This window comes from Cupressus sempervirens, chromosome 3 (assembly GCF_028749045.1).
Source record: "Cupressus sempervirens isolate cs-2001-9-10 chromosome 3, ASM2874904v1, whole genome shotgun sequence".
Lineage (NCBI taxonomy): Eukaryota > Viridiplantae > Streptophyta > Pinopsida > Cupressales > Cupressaceae > Cupressus > Cupressus sempervirens.
The window spans coordinates 520,282,109-520,301,597 of NC_143120.1; the positions used below are offsets into that span (position 1 = coordinate 520,282,109).

The 19,489-nt window shown below is 38.4% G+C and overlaps 1 protein-coding gene across 3 annotated transcripts in view; it reads right to left on the minus strand.

The window, feature by feature from the left end:
• Positions 1-19,489, minus strand: part of RAD51D (DNA repair RAD51-like protein) — a 281,195-nt gene that overhangs the window by 111,876 nt on the left and 149,830 nt on the right. For all 3 annotated transcript variants that reach the window (XM_089820653.1, XM_089820654.1, XM_089820652.1), the window contains exons 6-7: positions 13,183-13,296; positions 12,986-13,076 (exon numbers count right to left, since the gene is read on the minus strand). In XM_089820653.1, coding sequence (XP_089676779.1) covers positions 12,986-13,076; positions 13,183-13,296 — 205 coding nt within the window. The remainder of the gene's footprint in view (positions 1-12,985; positions 13,077-13,182; positions 13,297-19,489) is intronic.

Consider the following 19,489-nt stretch of genomic DNA (forward strand, 5'->3'; position numbering starts at 1 on the left):
GCACGAATTAAATAGCAGGAAAGAAAGAGTCCACTTACATGAAGATTAAGTGTCAAAAATGAAGGAGAAAGATGCTACAATGTTGAAAAATTCTCCAAAAACATTTGAATCTTTCAAATTTTACGAATTCAAATTGGTGAGAGCAACAAACAAGGAAAAGTTGTTGAAAGATGCCAAAACGTGCCCTAAGATTGCTCCAAAATCCAACATTTTCAAGATGCATGTGCTTGGGACTTTTTAGCAAAAAAAATTCACCATGGTGCATGAGCAAATCGATTTGGTGTTTACACTTCAAATCATGCACCAACATGCCATGCAAACACCAAATAAAACCCAATCGATTTGGAATGGAGCAAAAACATGGACCAAAAATAGAGTTATTTGCTGATTTCTTCAAAAAAGTGCCCTAGATTGAAGCTTCCAAAAATATGTTTTAGCTTGTTGAATCCACTTTGAATGCAAGAAAACTCATTGCCCATCAAAAACACCTCAAATTGAAAAGATTTCATATAAATCCATCAAGAAAATCTCCACTTATGATCAAAATCGAGTTTTTGGAGGGCAAAAACATGTAGTTCTTCAAAATCAGAACTTTTGGAAGCCAAGGCATATATTAAAACATGTTTTAGTATAAAATCGAACCTTTCGGAATCAAAAGCATGTTTTAAAATGTGCATACAAGCAAAATCACACTTTTTGGAGGAGGATTCATGTTTTAAAATGTGCATACAAGCAAAATCAGACCTTTTGGAGGAGGATGCATGTTTTAAAATACATCTCACATTTTGAATATAAAGACATAAAAACTTCATTTTTTATGTAGTGGCATCAAAAAGGTCCACTTATGATAGTTTTTTGATGTAATAACATCAAAAAGATCCACCAAAATGAACTTTATATGCAGTGACATGTAAAATGTCCACTTTTGATGGATTTTACATGTAATTGCAGATAAAATGTCCACTTTTTATAACTTTTAAGTCATTTAATTCACTTCAATCTATAAAAATGTTAATAAATGGGCCATAAACAATATTTATCTATCATATCTAAAAATATAACATATAAACATCATTTAAAAAGTAACATTTAAATAAGCATTTGATTTAAAAATCAAAAATTAAACTGGAACTAAATAGTTACATAGTTCCTTTAAGTGAAAAACTAAAAAGTAACTCAACTTAAAATTATAACATAAAATGCACTATAGTCACTTTAAGTTAAAAATTTAAAATTAAAGTAACTTAAAAACATAACAAAAATTGAATATAAGTTATATTTATCAAAAAGTCAAATTAAAAATATAACATCATATTTTTAATTTGTGTTGTTGCACCAAAAAGGTCAACTTTTGAAGTACTAAAATGGGCATATCTTTTGACTAACAACTCCAATTGAGCTCTAGGTTAGACCGAATCAAAGGGAAAAGCAAAAGGCATGACATGAGCAAAACCAAAAGACAAAAAACCAACAAACACAAACTCAAAAGAAAAGAAAGGATGATGAAGGCTTCAAAAATCAAGCAAAGGTTCCACAGAAAGCAAACCGAAAAAGACTTGACGAAGGCCTTCAATAAAACAATTTGATATATGAATTGAAATGGATCGATCGATCAACACTAAGCAATTGAATATCAAATTCAAGCTTAGAGAAACGCGAAACTAGCTTGGAAAAGTTTTGTGCTGTTACCAACATTTTGTGGTGACAAAATGCAGGACAACATAATACAAGTACCAAACTGATATAAATGTGCATCTAAAGCTGCTTAAGAACAACAACTAATATAAATGAAGATGAGGCCAATTACACTAGAAATAACATGAAAGAACCTGCTGCAAACAAGTGCCTAAAGCCCTTGATGATTTCCTTCAACTCATTCAAACTTTAACAGTAATTGATGAATTAAATAATCTTCAATGAATCCCTTCAGTTGATGTACTGTAGAGTTTCCTTGTTCACGTGTTACTATGGCAGCAAGATTGAAACTCGAAATCTGATATTTATGGCTGCAAATAAGAGCATGCAAAACCCTTCCAACCTGCAATGTATTGTCTTTCAGAATCAATCCTCAGTGATCAAATAAAGACCCAATACAATCAGAGGAACCTCTGGTAGGCTGATATGAAAATAATTGCAAACCAACTAGCAATCTCAGTGTATAGTTTGAACACCTCAAACCTGTCCAACAATGCAGAAAACTAGCAAAGTTTCTTCTTGAAACCCTTGCCAATGAGAAGAGAAATTCACCAAGTATGGAGAGAAAGAAATAATCAAATTCAATGTATGAAAATGAGCTCTTAAGTCCCATTTTATTCTTTCTTGTTAGAGCTCGAACACATTCCTTACCAATGTAGAATAAAAGATACATATTCAAATATTTGCTTTTTTTTCATTTAAATTTATATAACTTATATAACTTTTGTGTGTTTTTCCATAGATCTAGACACCATTTAAAATAAAATTATGTCACTTAAAGAACTAATTGATGGGTCATGGCACCATTGTCCTTTTAAATGTCATTAAAGTAACTTTATTAAATAACTTTATTATAAGTTATTTAATATCATTAATTATACTTTTTAATTATTCTTAAGTTAACCATTAATTGCCACTGCAAATGGGGTTTTGCCTAACCATTAGGTGCCCCACTAAATTTAGCGACCCTCCTAACATACTTACTATAAATAGTAAGTCCTAAGAAACACTCCAAACAAAGGTAGTAGGAAACTACAACTGATGACACTCTACACTATACCATGACTACCTCTAGTAGCCACTACCAAATATAGTAACTATTAGGATCGCTAACTTACTATAAATAGTAAGTCCCTCAAACTGAACCAAATGAAAAGTTGATCCTCTTAGGCCTAGCCCATAACTAATCTACACTCTGGAGATGTCCCAAAATAGCAGGTAACAATAAAACAATATGCCCTCTATTCAAACAATTATCCGATGAGGGTCGCAATGATGGACTAATCCCACAGTCAATGGATTAACTGAAAAAGGGGAACAAAGAACAAATTTGAGGATCTTGTGGACACTTCAAGAAATGTGTTACCATATGGATAGTGAGTGACCAAGAAGAAAAGTATCACTAGCTGAGAGTGTTCTATGCAAAGCTACGAAGTAGAGCAATAGATTGGTTCACATGACTTGAAGCAAAATCTACAACCCATGGGACATTTTGAAAAAAGCACTTGATCAAACTTTTAAATATTGCAAGATGACAATGAGATCATGGAAAAATTTCAATGCTACGTAGGGAAGCAAAACAAACTAAGAGCTTACAATCATAGGCTCAAGGAATTGTTGGTGAAGTTGGAGAACCAGCTGGCTGATGGAATGAAGCAGCAATGGTTCACTGAGGGATTGATTTCCTCGCTAGGCAAAATGATGAAAGTCATTCTCCACCCTTGTATGTCCATGCCAGCCATTGGGAAATGAACATTGAGAGGGAGGACAAAACATCCTCCCAAGTGAAATGGAAGACAAACAATGATGACAACACAAAAGATAGCAGTAATGGAGAATCAAAGAAAATCCAAGCCCTATGACCAGAGTGATGATAATGATGAAAGATCTAAAAGTCGAGAAGGAAAATTCAAAAGAAACTAAAGAATTATAGTTCACTAAGTGTAAGGTGTAATGTCACACCAAGACAAATTGTCCAAAAAATAATTTTGTGACATTTGTCATGGGGCAATCCATCAAGAAATGCCCATACAATTTTATGACAAGACGAGCACAAGTACTCTTCACTTATGGGGAATAATTGAAACCTCGACCACACCTTCTAAACTACAAAATAATAAAACACACACATCTCCTCTTTGGTATCACAACAGACAGAAATAACAATTGGTACAACAACAGTGGGCCAAGAAGTGGAATCCAATATGACTACAAGGAAGTATGATAATACAGTGCTCAAAATGTGGTGAATGGGGGCTCTTTGCCAAGGAATGCTAGAAAAATCAAAACGAAGGAGGAATGTTGTGGAACTAATGGGGACTAGGCAATTGCAAAGATCCCAACTACCTGAAGCAAAAAGGTACTAACATGTTAGATTTGAAGGAACAAGATGAGAAAGTTCTGACAGTTATCAGATCACATACAATGAAAGCAATCTATCTGATGTATTAAATTAAAAAATTACATCTTGAGAGCAAAAATGCATGATTTTATAGCAAAAACTGTGAAAAACACATTTTACCCATGTCAGCGTTTTAACCCACATTCTTATTATGCCTGTAAAAGCTCACAAATTATACGTTAAAACTCTGCAAGAAAAAGAAATAAAGAGTACTCACAAAGTTTGTGAACTATGTTTGATGGTATTAAATTATTAATCCTTTTTTAAAAATTCGTCAATTTGGGTTGCAGTGTCCCCTTCTAGGAGTTTTTGAAATTGTGTGATTTTTCTTTTGAATTAATTATTGAAATAACTGAAAGCAAATGCTAAATATATACATAAATAAACGTACCATTTATTATTTTCTACTTTTTATCAAAACAAAAATAAAATTAGAATTTCTAAATTGGAAAAACCAAAATAGTTTCCCAGGTTAGTGATTAATTACAAAATTAATATAAAATTAATTATATGCTATTTGAACTAAATCTGAAATATAGCAGCTCACCAACGTTGAAAATGTTACCCTTGAAAAATGCTGCAACCCAAGACTAAGTGATGGGCAGCCTTTGACTCTTGGTCTAGACTTCAACAGCAAACAATTTCAATCACCTTTGTTAATGTTAACAAGGATGCACTAGGACTTTTAGCGGGAGATTTACACATTGAATAAAGATAATTATCTTATTTGGAAGTCCTATGTATGACAGATAAAAAAATGTGATATTTGTCATTATGATAGTTAAAAACAATATTCAGAAATAAGTATTGGTTTTATGTTGAATACTTATCCAAGATGCAAAAGATATAATAAATCTTTCACAATCAAGCTGATAATTAGCACCACAATAATTTTTGAAAACCTTAAGATTTAAAAATAGTATTATAAGCAGCAATAATAGATATAATGATTGAAGATTATCAATAATATGGTAAATCTGCAATATATGAATAAAATTCAATCTCTCAATAATGTCACAGAAATTTGCTTGTAAATCCAATTCGTTTCAACACCAAAAGGATATGAAATTTTTCATCCCTAAACCCAAGATTGAGTTCAAAAGGTTTTTGTCCTCCTCAATTCTCCTACACCAAGGGTTTTCATCCTTTAGTGGAAACTTTGAAATACAAAATTTGATCATGAAGAAGATGAACAGTGATGATGAATGAGGCTTCATTTCTCTTTTATAAGCACTTTGCCTTGTGTTTACCGTACTGGTAAAGAAATCAACGCATACAGACAATGAAACAAAATAGCAGAATTATATTCGCATATGCCAGACATTACATACAGAGCATATCATATCACAAGATGCATTACAATGATCACAGACGGGATATAAATACTACTGCCGAACCTTCCCGAAGGAGTCCGTCGACCACAAATATTCTATCCGCTACAAACTATTTACTGACGACATCGGCTACAGAATACAGAAACACCGTCGGACATCACCCCATCGGCTATAGAATACAAAAACACCGCCGGACATCAACCCGTCGGCTACAAAATACAGAAACACCACCGGACATCATTCTGTCGGCTACAGAAACACCGCCGGAACCGTCCAGTCGGCTGACACCATCCCCCCAAAAAGAAAAGTCGTCTTCGGACGACAATTACAACATATCTGAGACAAATTAACAAACAAAATACATTAACAGAGTGACTACAAGAAGAGAAATCTGCTTTTGACACATCACTGTCACCTTCGTCCCGTGCTTGTAGCCTCTGCTAACACAACACTGCCTCCTCAAGCTGACCTTGATCGCCACCTGTGTTGCTTTCTCTGTTTTCAATTCCACTGTACCCTGAGCCAAGTGTCGCTGCACCGCCTCCAACTAGATGATTAGCTCCTCCCGAGCTCTCTACGCATCCACCAAGACAGCCTCCCAGCCAACACCTACTCCAAGTGCCTCTGGTACACAGAAAGTTTATGCCTATAGCAACTTCAACTCTTCTCCACTGGTTAGACTCCCACGACTGATATCCGCCACAACTGGGGGTCCAGGGGGCAACGCCCCTGACGGGGTCGAGGGGCAGCGCCCCCACGGGGTCCTGGGGCAGCGCCCCGAGTGCTCGCAGTACAGGGCGGGGTCGAGGGGCAGCACCCCTCGCCGCCAAGACCAAATTAGCACTTCGCAACCCATACAGAAATGCACGGAACCCACCATTTCTGTCATTTTCTGTCGATTCTACACTCTTTCTGGCAACTACAGATGCGTCCCCTTTCCTTTGGCATCATCTGTAACTCAATCTGAACAACTTGAATCTGTCGTTTTTTTTTTTTTTTGGGAATTTCTCGTTCCTGACAAAATTAGTGTGTCTCTTGAAACTCTTGGCGGAAATCCTAATCCTCTGGATGGAAACTGCCGAGCGCACAAATTGAGAACCACCAACGACAAAAGAATGATGGCCAATTGCCCAAAAAATGAGAACAGCCTTCCCCCGTATGTCGACGCCAGTTACATTGTTCAACTGAAGCACAAAGAAAACCCAAGAAAGCGCATCGAAATCTTGTATTCCCGCGGAGAAGTTTGCTGGCCGGAGGAGTTTTCTAAGTTCTATGCCTACGGTCCTCTTCCTTTTACCCGCGGAGTCGTCTGGCGAGAATGCTTTCTTTTAAGTCCGTGGCCTTCCTATTTACTGGCGAAGACTGCCCGCAAAAGAGATTTCCAGCATTTTATAAAGTATGTTTTAAGCCCGCAGGGCTTGCTTGGCAAAGGACTTAAAAAAATTTTGTGCCCGCAAACAGCTGCTCGTGGGGCTTATAACAACCCACGGACAGACTGTCCGCGGGGACCTTCCGCTCCACTCCCGCGAACAGGCTGCTGCCTGCGAGGTTTTTCTTTGCCCACGGACAGGCAGTTGTCCGTGGGACTTTCTCTGCCTGCGGACAGGCAGTTGCCCGCGGGACTTTTCAGTCTGCGGGCCTTTCTGTCCGCAGGGCCCACTTTTTTTTTTCTTTTCAAATTTTTATTTATTTATTTTTTTCTTTAAAAGAAATCAAATAACAGAGGTACCTCCATTTTGCCTCTAGGCATCGCCATTCTGCAACGACGACGGAATCAGCTGGCCATCTTGTGACAGCGACAGAGTCTTTCTGGGACCATATATTTTGAATTTGGATCTGTTGACTGCCGAAGGTACCTTCTGCCCGTCCAAAGTTGATAATCCGATCGCTCCATTTTCGCCGACCTTCCGAATCTGATATGGTCCAACCCATTTGCCCTTAAACTTTTCCACTTTGATTTCATTTTGACCGTCGTACCTCTTACGTTTGTTCTGTGCCACCTTCGTCGCCCACTGTGCCTGCGGTCGTCGCGCAATTGGATTATTTACTTGCTGTCGATGCCCTTCCACTAATTTTATGCTGCGGTGTAACCTTTTCTTTCCGCACGGTCCATTCACCATGTACCGAACAGTGGGATCTTTCGTTTTTCTGTGTTCAAACTGTATGTTCTTCCCCTCAGCTTCAACCATGGTAGCTTTTCCTTCTTCCGCTTTCCTGCATTCCTCCGGACATTCATTTTTCTGTGTTTTGTCACGTTCGTCGACCATTAACATATTGCAACTCGGAAACAGTTCGTATCTTCTATTTGCCAGTGGAACAGGCCATTCACCGAGTCCAAGTTGTCGTCATTCGATCCTCCATCAAGGCTCAATACTCCCTATTCGTCTGGTTCCATTCTCCTCTTTGCTTCGTCGTCACTTTCGCCGTCACTCTCTGAATCTGACGATGTTGCCTCCTCACCGACCATTTCTGTATGCAGGTCAATTGTGAATCTTTTGCCTCCGTGCTTCATTGATAGGGTATTTCGTTTCCAATCATGTTTTACTTTTGCTTGCACCAACCAATCCCGTCCCAGAATAGCATCATATCCTTTTCTTTTTAATGGAATGACCACAAAATCCAATAAAATGGTTGCGTACCAATTGTTACCGGTTGCGCTTTCAAGATTCCCAACAGTTTGATTCCATGTTGGTCTGCCGTGAGCAACTAAAATGCAGGTGGCCATAGCGTCGGCTTCCCCAACTTCTTCCAAGTATCCTTCGGTAAGACATTTACGCCGGACCCTCCGTCAACAATTGTCTCTGTCAAAACATTTCCCAAAATCCCCATCTCAACGACCGTCGAATGTCGTCCGGATGTGAGTGCCAGCAGCATTGGATCTGTTGTCATCACTTCCCTACTGTCCCTTCCTGTGTCCTCCGGTGCTTTTGGAAACGATGTATGATTCAAAATGGTCGTCCGTAACTAGGGCATTGTGAGGAGGTCACTTATCTTGACTAGTATCTCCGTTTGTAAGATCTGTCGTACAATGTTTTGTTCTACGAATTTCTTTGCCAAGGTGCCGGTGATGTCCTTCAACTGAGATGTCCCCGCCGACGATGCCTTTGCAATTTCCGCCTGCGCTTCCCCCAATTTTCTCTTTTCCTCCGCTTGCCTCCGTGTAATTGCCAAAACCTCCTCTACATCCGTCCTGACAGTGATTAAGTTTACTCCAGACTTTGGACACTTGGAATCTTCATGATCGCCAGGTCCGCACAATCTGCATAATAATTTCGGTGTGTTTGCCGTTGTACAATCCCGCACAAAATGACTCCACAAATTACATGCTCGGCATTGAACGATTGGCCGTTCGTTTGCATCATACTGAGTTCGACTTCAGGTCCCATTATTATTGTTATTGTTTGCATTGTTATTTTGCCCTCTGTTATTATTTATGTATCCTCCGAATGTAGCACCGACAGTATTCGTGTTTCCGCTACTACCCAATGGGGAAGCCTCCTGTGTGAGAAACACCTGCGGAGATCCTCTTGTCTTCATGTTAAAGGGGCACTTCTTTGTCGAATGGCCCATTATCTGACAAATGTCACAAAATTGGTTCTTTAGACACGATCCTTTAGTATGCCCGTCTGTCTTACACTCCGTACACCATAGTTCACTACCTTTTGGCTGCTTCTGCATATTTTTAAACTCCATCATTCAAACCATATCTTTCTGTAAGGCACGAACCTTTTTGCTACTACCTTCGTCGTCGCTGCTATCATCTCCAGCAGATTTGTCGTCATCAGAGTCAGAGGAGCTAGTTTTCTTCTTCTTTGTCTTGTGTGCACTTTCAAGGTCCAGTGCTCTGTTATAAGCATCCATATATGACGACGGTGGCACAATTTTCATTTTCCTCCGCAACTTCGAGTGTAGGCCGTCCACAAACCATCTTTTCTGCAATCCGTCCACCGGCTTGCTTTCCATTTTGTTTATTAAGTCTTTTAATCTCCTGGCATAGACGCGGACAGTTTCGTGCTTCCCCTGCTTGGTATTGAAAATTTTCGCTACAATTTCATTATCATCTCGCAAGAGTTTAAATTCCGCCAAGAACTCCTTTTTAATGTTATCCCAGCTATTTAGCTTTTGTGGATCCGTATCCGAAAACCAATCAATTGCCACGCCCCGTAGGGTTGCCAGAAATTGTCTCATCCAGTCGTCTTCATCAGTTATGCCATTTGCCCTCCAAATCGTCTCACATGTCTTACAATGTCGGATGGTTGTACCATCGCCCTCAAACTTCGGTAGCTTTTCTTTGGGTCCCGCCATCACAACACTGAAGGTCTACACTCCCACACCGGCGATCTGCACTCCCACACTGGAGGTCTGAACTCCCACACCGGCGGTCTACACTCCCACACCGGCAGACTACTCTCCCACACCGGAGGTTTGCACTCCCACACCGATGGACTGCTCTCCCACACCGGCGGACTGCTATCCCACACCGGAGGTCTCGACAACTGCGAACCTTGGTGAAGAAGAAGGATCTTCTAAAGTTGTTTCCCGCGGAAGTCTATCCCGGACGAAGAGGTCACTCCATGCTCGTGCTCCCTCGGCACTGCGAGCCGTGCGAGTTGATGCTCTTCCGTCTGAATTTTCTTCCCTTGGCGAACACAAATTCAAGAACTCCTCCCGTGCTTCTTCCACCAATTCCACCGGCTGCTGAGTCTCCTCCAACAATTCCTCCGCACTTCGGTTTCCATCGGCGATCTTTTAAAATCTCCGTCGGCGTTCGGCTTGCTGTGCCAGAATTAAATTCTCTTGCGCAGTACAAATTCCATCTTTTCCCTTGACCTTATTCCGATCCTTGTTAAGCTGATTTGGCATTAATCTTCATTCCTCCCACCTTCCAGATTCATAAGGCAACGGCGCCAAATGTTTACCGTACAGGTAAAGAAAATGAACGCATACAGACAATAGAACACGAACAGCAGAATTATATTCGCATACGCCAGACAGACATTATGCTTCATAATATTCGCAATAGTAGATGATTGATGATTTACAATGATCCCAGGCGGGATATAAATACTACCGCCGAACCTTCCCGAGGGAGTCTGTTGACCACAAATATTCTATCCACTACAAACTATTTACCGACGACGTCGGCTACAGAATACAGAAACACCGCCGAACATCACCCCGTCGGCTACAAAAACACCGCCGAAACCATCTAGTCGGCTGACACCTTGCACCCTCTAATTATTTTAATTTTTATTTATTTATCTCAATCCCTCCAAAAAAATGCTTCCATTTGCATCCAAGGGCACCTTTCTAGATTATATTTTAAAATAAACTGTTAAGCACACTTTTTACAAAATATTTAAGCAGCCATTTTTGAAAATGAGATAATTGGGATCAACTAGACCATTATTATTTGTGCTTTGAAAAGGGGACATGACATGGGTTCATGTCAAATGCACCATTCATCCAGTAACACTATTAATATTTGCACTATGACTTCTATCTCGTGAAAATTATTATCTTCATGGCCTCCATTACAGATCAAAAACTCATGATTGCATATCACCTTGGAAAGGCTTTTCATGGATTTATTATTTAAATGATTTTCAAAATCCTTATTAAAAAGGAAAGAATAGGGCAGATGATTATCATTGACATGTTCATCATAGGAATGTATTTGGAATAAATTAAGAGAACTTAAGGCATCATAAAAGATTCTCTTGGGTCATATTCATTTTTTATATTTAATATGTATCATCAATTTCAGTGCAGATTTTCTCTCCAACTTGAATCGTGAAGGAAACAAGGACCAGGTTAAGGTTGTAAGGAGCATGAATAAAGTCATTACAGACATCCCTGTAAATGCACCGATCCAGCAATGGAAGAGGAGAAGAAAAATAAATTAGCTACACTCTTCTCCTTATTGTTTTTCTCACCAAGCAATTGCTTTGGCTCCTGTTATCAAAAAAAAAGGATTTTTCATGGATAAGGCTGTAACAATATACATCCAACTCAATGACACAAGGAAATCCTTAGTATATTGACTAGAGTGAGAATCCATTCCATCAATATTCTAAGGAGAATCAACATTCAGGTGCAAACACATCCTCCAATCCATGCATTTTGTGGTGTATCCAACCTGTCAACAGTAGTAACGCTCCAGAACCCCTGTTATTTTCAGGGACTCCTATATTAATTCAAGTATGAGAGCACTTCTCATATAGAATCAACACAATCTCTATCTGCTAAATCAGCCATGACTCCTCAAAGAATAAACAACAGCCCAATACCCTTCATATGGACCTCACACCCCTTCCATTAACACCGTCCCTCATTTTAAACCATTTCACGAGTCATGCATTTCCTATCTTCCATTTCCCACAATCTTCTACACTCTTACTTTGTGTCACATAAAACCCACCCAATAACATCCCCTCCAAATTCCATTCATATAAATTCTTCATGGCATAATTTGGAACGTTTCAAGAGTGTTGACACAGGAAAAAAAACGCATCACCCAAGGAAGCTTAATCTAGACACCATGTAGGCTCTTCTTCAAACAGTTCCTCAATATATTCACAGGTCTTCTTATCATCTGCCATTCATTTTCTAGAATCATATGTGCTTCTCTAACCTCCTCATTCTCAAAAGACTGATAAAATGGAGGTCTTTTCTGAATTATCACAAAATACTTGATACTCATCCTCTAAAGTCTTGCCTCACAACAAGGTCAACTTATGTAGCAGCTTGCCCACCTAGCGATTAATGCTTCTTCAATAGCAACCTGCTTGATAAAGATGAAATAGCATGACCCACTGAAATAGTCAAGCAAGGGAGCATGCAATGAAATTCCTAAAGCTGATATATATCAGTGATGCTGTCAACTCAAGCACAAGAATCAAAGACCAGAAGTCACTGTTTCCACCATCTCATCCAACAGCTTACATGTTGCACCTCAGCAAATCAAACAAGAACCTACAACTCTCATCCTAACAATGACATGTATAACACATCATCAGCACCCCATCATATGACTCTTCATTTACATTTCTCCATAAAGAACTGTGACTGCACAAACCTGATAGTTGATTTTTTCAATTGCATATAGTTTATGATCTGCTTCAAATTAATAGACTAGAAGTCCTTTATGTGTTTTCACAGGGGCACAATATTAGAACTGTGTTATAGTTTTGACATGCTGGCAGCTTCTAAGCAAAGAAAATTCAGCATTTCCAACAGCCAATTATGTGCATTTTCCATAATAAAAGCTATTTTGCTTATTTAAAGTTGTGCATTTCATTCCTATTGATCATTAATAATCCTCAGAAGTAGTTTTATAAATTTCCCAATATATTATATTTCAAGACAATGGTTCGCAATTCAAGATAAACAGAAACTCTATAGCTTGTTTCCTACAAAACAAATGACGACAATCTTAAACCAGTGATAATCTTGTAAGCATTCACAGCTTGCCAAAGTTTGATCTTAGTAATCAGCTTAAATGATGAAAACCTCATCACTTGTGCAACAAGAAAATTGAGACAGAGTGTTATACCTTGCAAATTGTTGCCACTGAGAACAGGAGTTACAACAGAAGATACTGAATCTACAATAAGTAAACGCACCCTTGGATTTCTATTTTTGTCCTGAAATTGACAAATGAATTTTCTTTAGTTTGCCATACTGATTACAACAACATCCACTAACTTGAAAAGTCCAGAAGTAATTGTACAAATATGGTTGATCCAACACCTGAGTCCTCATGCACAATTCAGTATGGTGTAGTAGGTCCAGCATGGAGTAGATGTCAAACACATTATAATGGAGAATTTCTTTCATTGTTTTTTCAAATTTTCTTTGTTGATCCTGCAAAACACAAAAACTCCCAAGTCTAAGGCAACAAAAAAAGAAAATATATTAATGTCCACAAAACAAACAAAATAAATCAAAGGGACTCAAAAATACAGCAGCTAAAATAGCAAAGGACTAGGGGAAAGGGTCCTATACATGATGCAAAAAACTAAAAATGTGACAATAACTCAAAAACCAAAATATGCAGCATTTAACTGTAAAGAGCAACCCTAACACTAATAAAATTATAAATAAAGAAGATGAGTAGAAAACCGTGCTAGGCAGTAAAAAAAAATGAATACCATCCAAGCAGAAAACAGAAATCCTCAAGAGTCAGTATTCAAATGACAAAGACGCATTGGAGGATCCAATGATTATCATCAATCACTATAGAAGTACCAAAGTAGGAGAATTCTCATTTGGGAAAATTCAACGCTGAAGGGACCAATCCAAACAATACTAGGACACAACCAATTGCACATAGAACCTTCCCTAAGATTCAAAGCCAAAGAGTCAGATAGAGAAAAAACTAAGTGATATAAACTTGCATCTCAGATCTGTGTCATGGAAGAGGGATTCCTAGCATCAAAAGAAAATAGAGCCATGACCACTTGAGTGAGTTTTGGGGTATAGAGGAGTCAATTTCATAGTAAATTGCAAGGATGAGCAGTGCTTCACCAGTTTGTGCAAGAACCCCCTGTGGTTTGAACTCTGACAAACACTGGATTGTTTCAATTAATGGATGTCTGACATTTGGTCAAGCACTTTGCATGAAAGTTCCGATACCACTGTAAGAAACCCAATGTCTCTATCTCTGATTCACTTCACTAGAATGTATTGATTTTGCCATTGTTTGTCTTTTTTTGAGTTTTTTCAGAATTTATGTTTTTTTGGGGATTTCTCAACAATATGGAAATAACAATCATGAATTGGAAAATAATTACTCAAGCTATGCACAAGGCAAATTTTATTTGCTAACAGTTTAGTTGCAACTGTTTACAATGTCCAATGCATCAATGAATCTATTGAATGTAAACAAAGAACCTAGCTTCCGACCACAAGATGCTAAATATAGTAATCTGAAGTGCAGCCCTCTTAACTTCATGCAATTCTGGAAACCTAAGCTTGCAAGTACAAATTAGAGGCAGCTCTACTCAAAATGTGCCTCCTGATATGCTTATGGCACCTTCACTATGAATGCCATAGCCTCAAAAGAACTCAACCACTGCCATTAATCTCAAACACAGGTCTCATAGCTGGTAGTGATCTACATTAATTCAGTCCATAAGTCTTCTGCAAACAAATACAGCTTCCTCACTTTGAAGTCTGCAACCTAATATATTAATCTTCGCCTCCGGATGAAACCAACAACTGGCACAATTCAATGGACGTTTAACCACCTAAAAGTTCTCAAACTCAAAAGAATTTGATAAAATCTCCAAGCCTGAAACTCAAACACTTGTCTCCAAGACTCATCCAAAACAACAAAAGCAAATGCACAAGTATGAATCAATTCCATCTCTCTTCTCTATTGGCCTTTTATAATTCTCCAAGAGGATTCACAAATACTCTTCTCATAACTTCAATATCACTTACATTTTAAAAATTTACTTTATGTTTTTAAATCATTAAATGCATTTCCTTGTTCGTCCATGTGCTCACATTGACTTAGGAAAACATTTAAATAATTGGCCTCCTTTTAAAAATTGTTATTTAAAAGTCATAAAGTCATTTGGACCCTTTCATTAAAATGACTTTATAGATAACCTTTATTGCCAGCCATAGGTTATAATGTGATAAAGGTATAACTTTTAATAATAAATGATGCCCCACACTTAAAAGTCACTTTATGAAGTTAAATAATAACTTGATAATATATTATATAACCATCAATCAATAATGTCATTATAAAAAATAAAATGTCCTTAATAATTCATTGTATCTCTAACCCATCTGAACCTAGAGGTCAATCGTGATTCCCACTAAACATCCAAACACCTTACTAAAAATAGTAAGGGTCCATCTCTATTAACCCCTAACTTGCTATAATTTGTAAATCTCTAAATACCGGGTCAACAAAGATTCCAAAGGTCAATACTGCAACTGAGACCAATCTAGGTGCCCTCCCAAATATGGAAATGTTGGATAGATGACTTACTATATATAGTAAAAGTACCAAACTAAACCAACTAATGAACGAGTCAATCACTATGCATACCATGAGTCCGAGCACCCCTACTAGAAATAGCTTTGACCATAATTTCAGTTACTATAAATAGTAAATCTCTAATTGGAAACTCTATCAATGTCATTATAACTCCACAATGCTACCAAAATGTCTAGGTTCCCCTCTAAAGATAGAAACTCTGACTTACCCAAAATAGACACTTACTATAAAATTATAAATAGTGTGTCAATCTAGCTCAAATGATGAGCAATCCTTAACATCATTGACCTTTGGAGTGGGAATTGGCCTCCAACTTTACCAACTGGAAATCTCCCAACAACTCCACTAGCCTATGAGGATCACAAAATAGCTAATCCTCTACAAGATAACACTAACGAAAAGGGGATAGTATAGTCCGCACTTATTGGGATTGCTTATCCCTGAGCAATCTCAAAAACAAAAAACACTACAATCCACCCAAATCCCAAGCATAGAACCCTGTAATGTCCTATGATCACCAATGAGCTCCTATAACACTAACACTAGAATAAGTGACAGAAACTAACAAATTGAATCAAATCTGACAGTAGATGTCACAAGAGTAAACATCTCGTAGGGAAGCAGCTCGAAAGGCTGACAAAGCTTGCTTCCTAAAACCACGCAAGGCGAGTTGTCATGCACAATGTCCAACAAATGTGCAACCGAACTATACACTTGAAAGAGATCATGCACATGAGTGTCAAAAGCAAACCCATATGTACTCAACACTATGTACACATAGAAAAACTCCTCTACAAGCCTTGTCTGAAATCCTAATGCACTAGAAAGATCTGGAACTCTTAGTAGAAGCATGCCAAGAAGATTATCTTCCAACTTCTACTCAACTTCACCATGTCCAAAGTGGTGAAGTCAATCAATAGGACCCACCCAAGTTGCAGTGCTAACCCTATAATCACTTGGATCCCAAAACACGTTGTACTCACATCCACCCATACTGTGGAGATAAAAACTTTTGAAAGTGTTTATAACACAACCACTATCTTTGTCCTCTATTAGGCTCCCATGGAGTTGACTCTGCAAGTAACCCAACTTGCAGTCATTGATCTCATCTACTACAGGGGGCATGTACTCATCCTACAATGGATGGTACAAGCTCAAATCTAATCCACACTGATACATTATCAAACACTCTATGTGTGCATCAAACAAGTAGTGATCAGTACTCCTCCCTATGAAGTCAAGATAAAAAGCATCGACCCTCAATCAAACATGGACTATCATAGTTTTGTATATAACCTCTGTCATTTGATCCATAACCAAGAACCCTTGCAAAAGACATAGCTACAAGAGTAAAAGATGTGGTTCTCCGTTGCTCTCAACAGATGCACTCATCCAACTGTATCAATAGCACCAATAACTGTAGTGGATGTAGCCACATCCTCATCATAATTTGCACACATAGAAAAATCACCAACTATTGTTATAGGAAACTAAACTATGTTTGCAAATGGTGTAAATTGTACCCAACTCCACTTAGTTGAGTGATCAACATCAACCTCTAAAAGTAGATTGTCATAAGACAATGTTGCATCTATCTTGAACAGAGGATTGCCCACAAAGTGAACCTTACCACTATGTTGATATGTATTGTAACATGATGTCTCTACATCACTGATCTCATAACCACAACAACATGTGTGTTATTATCAATTCACACATCAACAAGCATAGGCATACTGCTAAACAACTCAATGGATGACTCAACTAGCAATGTAGAAACTACTGATATGACAGTATCCTCACTCACTTCTACCAACGTAGTCGCATGTCCATCTGAACCTCGATCTTGGGAACTATTTCCAATCACTAAGCTTTTTGGTTTACTTTTCCAGGTTTGATTTGAAAAATCAGATTTGTTGTGGCTCACACCTGCATCACATCACTTGTTTCTAACACCCAAATCTTGAGTTTCTACACTAGGTAATTCCATGCAACCATCTTTAGCACATGGAATGGCCGCTACCCCATGAGTGAGCTTAACATTATGATTGTTGCTATATAAATCAGAACTGTGAGTGCTAAACTCTTCCCAAATTTCACCCTTCTACCACTAGACACCATTTTCCTATCACAGTGTGAAACAACTCTTCTTGCGAAAAAGTCGCAAGCTACCATTTTTTATTGTTTCTTTACTGAGAGGACCATATTTGTTGTTTATGTACCTTGGCGGAGACGGAAATGGAGATTCACTCCATCTTTCATTGTCTTGACTACTATGAGCTCAGAGGTAGGTCATGTTGTCATTTCCAAAATTGCAAGTCCTTGTCGGCTTGTTTCAGTTACATTGACCAGCATTGCCTGGCACTCTATCTCCAAGAGGCCACTCAGCTTTAAGACTGTACATTGGAGCTCCTTTTTCCTCAATACCAAGCCTTGGATCAGTGTATTGCTGACTTTTATGCACCCACGTCCCTCGCCAAGCCACTAGGGGCATGAAGTGACAATTTTGCACTCATACTCCCAATTACATCAAATCAGTGAGACCCTTTTCTGATCTCACCAAATAGTGGCACTCCTTATCCAATGGTATTGAGAGACATTCTGCAACCCTTGGTCGCCCTGTTTCTTATCCTTCAATGATGGAGTTCTTTTGGCCAAGGAAGGACCCCTAGTCCTTTTCTTGGGCATCTTTCCTTTGCTTCTTTGTTGCTTTGTTCTTTCGTGGGCACTGTTGGTGTCTCTGCAGTGAGTAGTTTCCACTGTTTGTAAACTTTTAGTCCCTTAGACCATTTTCGGTCTCTTGTTGGACATTGATAAATTTATCTTATCTCTGTTGAACTAGTCATACCATATAGCTTTAGATGAAAGTTTATAAATTAATAAAAAGATAAATCTTTCTTAACATTTTGAGGAAGACTGTTAATAGTCTTCAACTATGCTATGCATCGCATCCTTTTTGTCATCCATTATATCCCATGGTGGACTGATTTCCCTGTTTAATTAACCTCCTATTTATTTCCATGACTAACATAATTGCAAGAAAGTTGATCACTCAAATATCATGTGGTTCCCAAAACCGCAAATTGGAATCCTACGAGTCTTGCCAACTCGATGCTGAGATATCCAATCGGTTATGACCAACTTGACGGGATTGATCAATGTGATCCAAATTGTCATGTCCCCTTTCTAGCGACATAACTTCTACCGGAGATTTGCCTATCATTGACTCTCGTAGGCAAATGATTTTGGAGAGATGGTCATTCTGTTGCCGGATGATTACATTCTTGCTCTCGAAGAGTTATAATCCAGTAAGTGGGGTCTACTTGTTCTAATGTCGAATTGAGATTGTACTTTTAACTTTATAAAGTTATTTATTTAATTTTATAAAGTTAATTAATAATAAAGTGCATTATAATAAGTTATTATAACAAGATGTTCTAGAAGCTTCCAGCGACTTCCCAAAAAGTAAATAAATAGAGGGCAGGGGGCACCCATTTGAAACAAGTGAGTTTGTGGATTTGATTTCTTTTTCAGTTGGAGCAATTTGTAGTCATTGGTCTGCAAATTCTCAAATCATCCTTGGGAACGAAAACTCCCATTGATAGGCAATTTTGAGGGTGTGGAATATCATCCGAATTATTGCAAATTGGAAGTGATATTGTAGTCACTTCACCAGGGCAGAAGTCTGTGGCCTTAGGCCAATCATGATGGAACATCACAGTGAAGTCTGTTAGCAGCAAAGAATTTAGTTAGAAGCAACGGCTGAAATGAGGATGGGAAACCAAAGATAATTCCTCAAACCAACTCGTAATAGCAGAAGATACCTCGATTTCACTAGAGCAATCCCTGGGTGTCGATTTACCTTGAGATTGAGACGCAACATCAATCAGGGTCGGGCCGAGGGTATTAAGGAATATCAAAGAGTGAAAGGTTTGCGCGGACTGTTTTTTTTTTTTGGCCATCAGATTTCGGAATCGAAGGCGGAGGGCATACAACTGCTCCAAGACATATACGATTTAAGGTTGATGCCAGGCGGGTTCA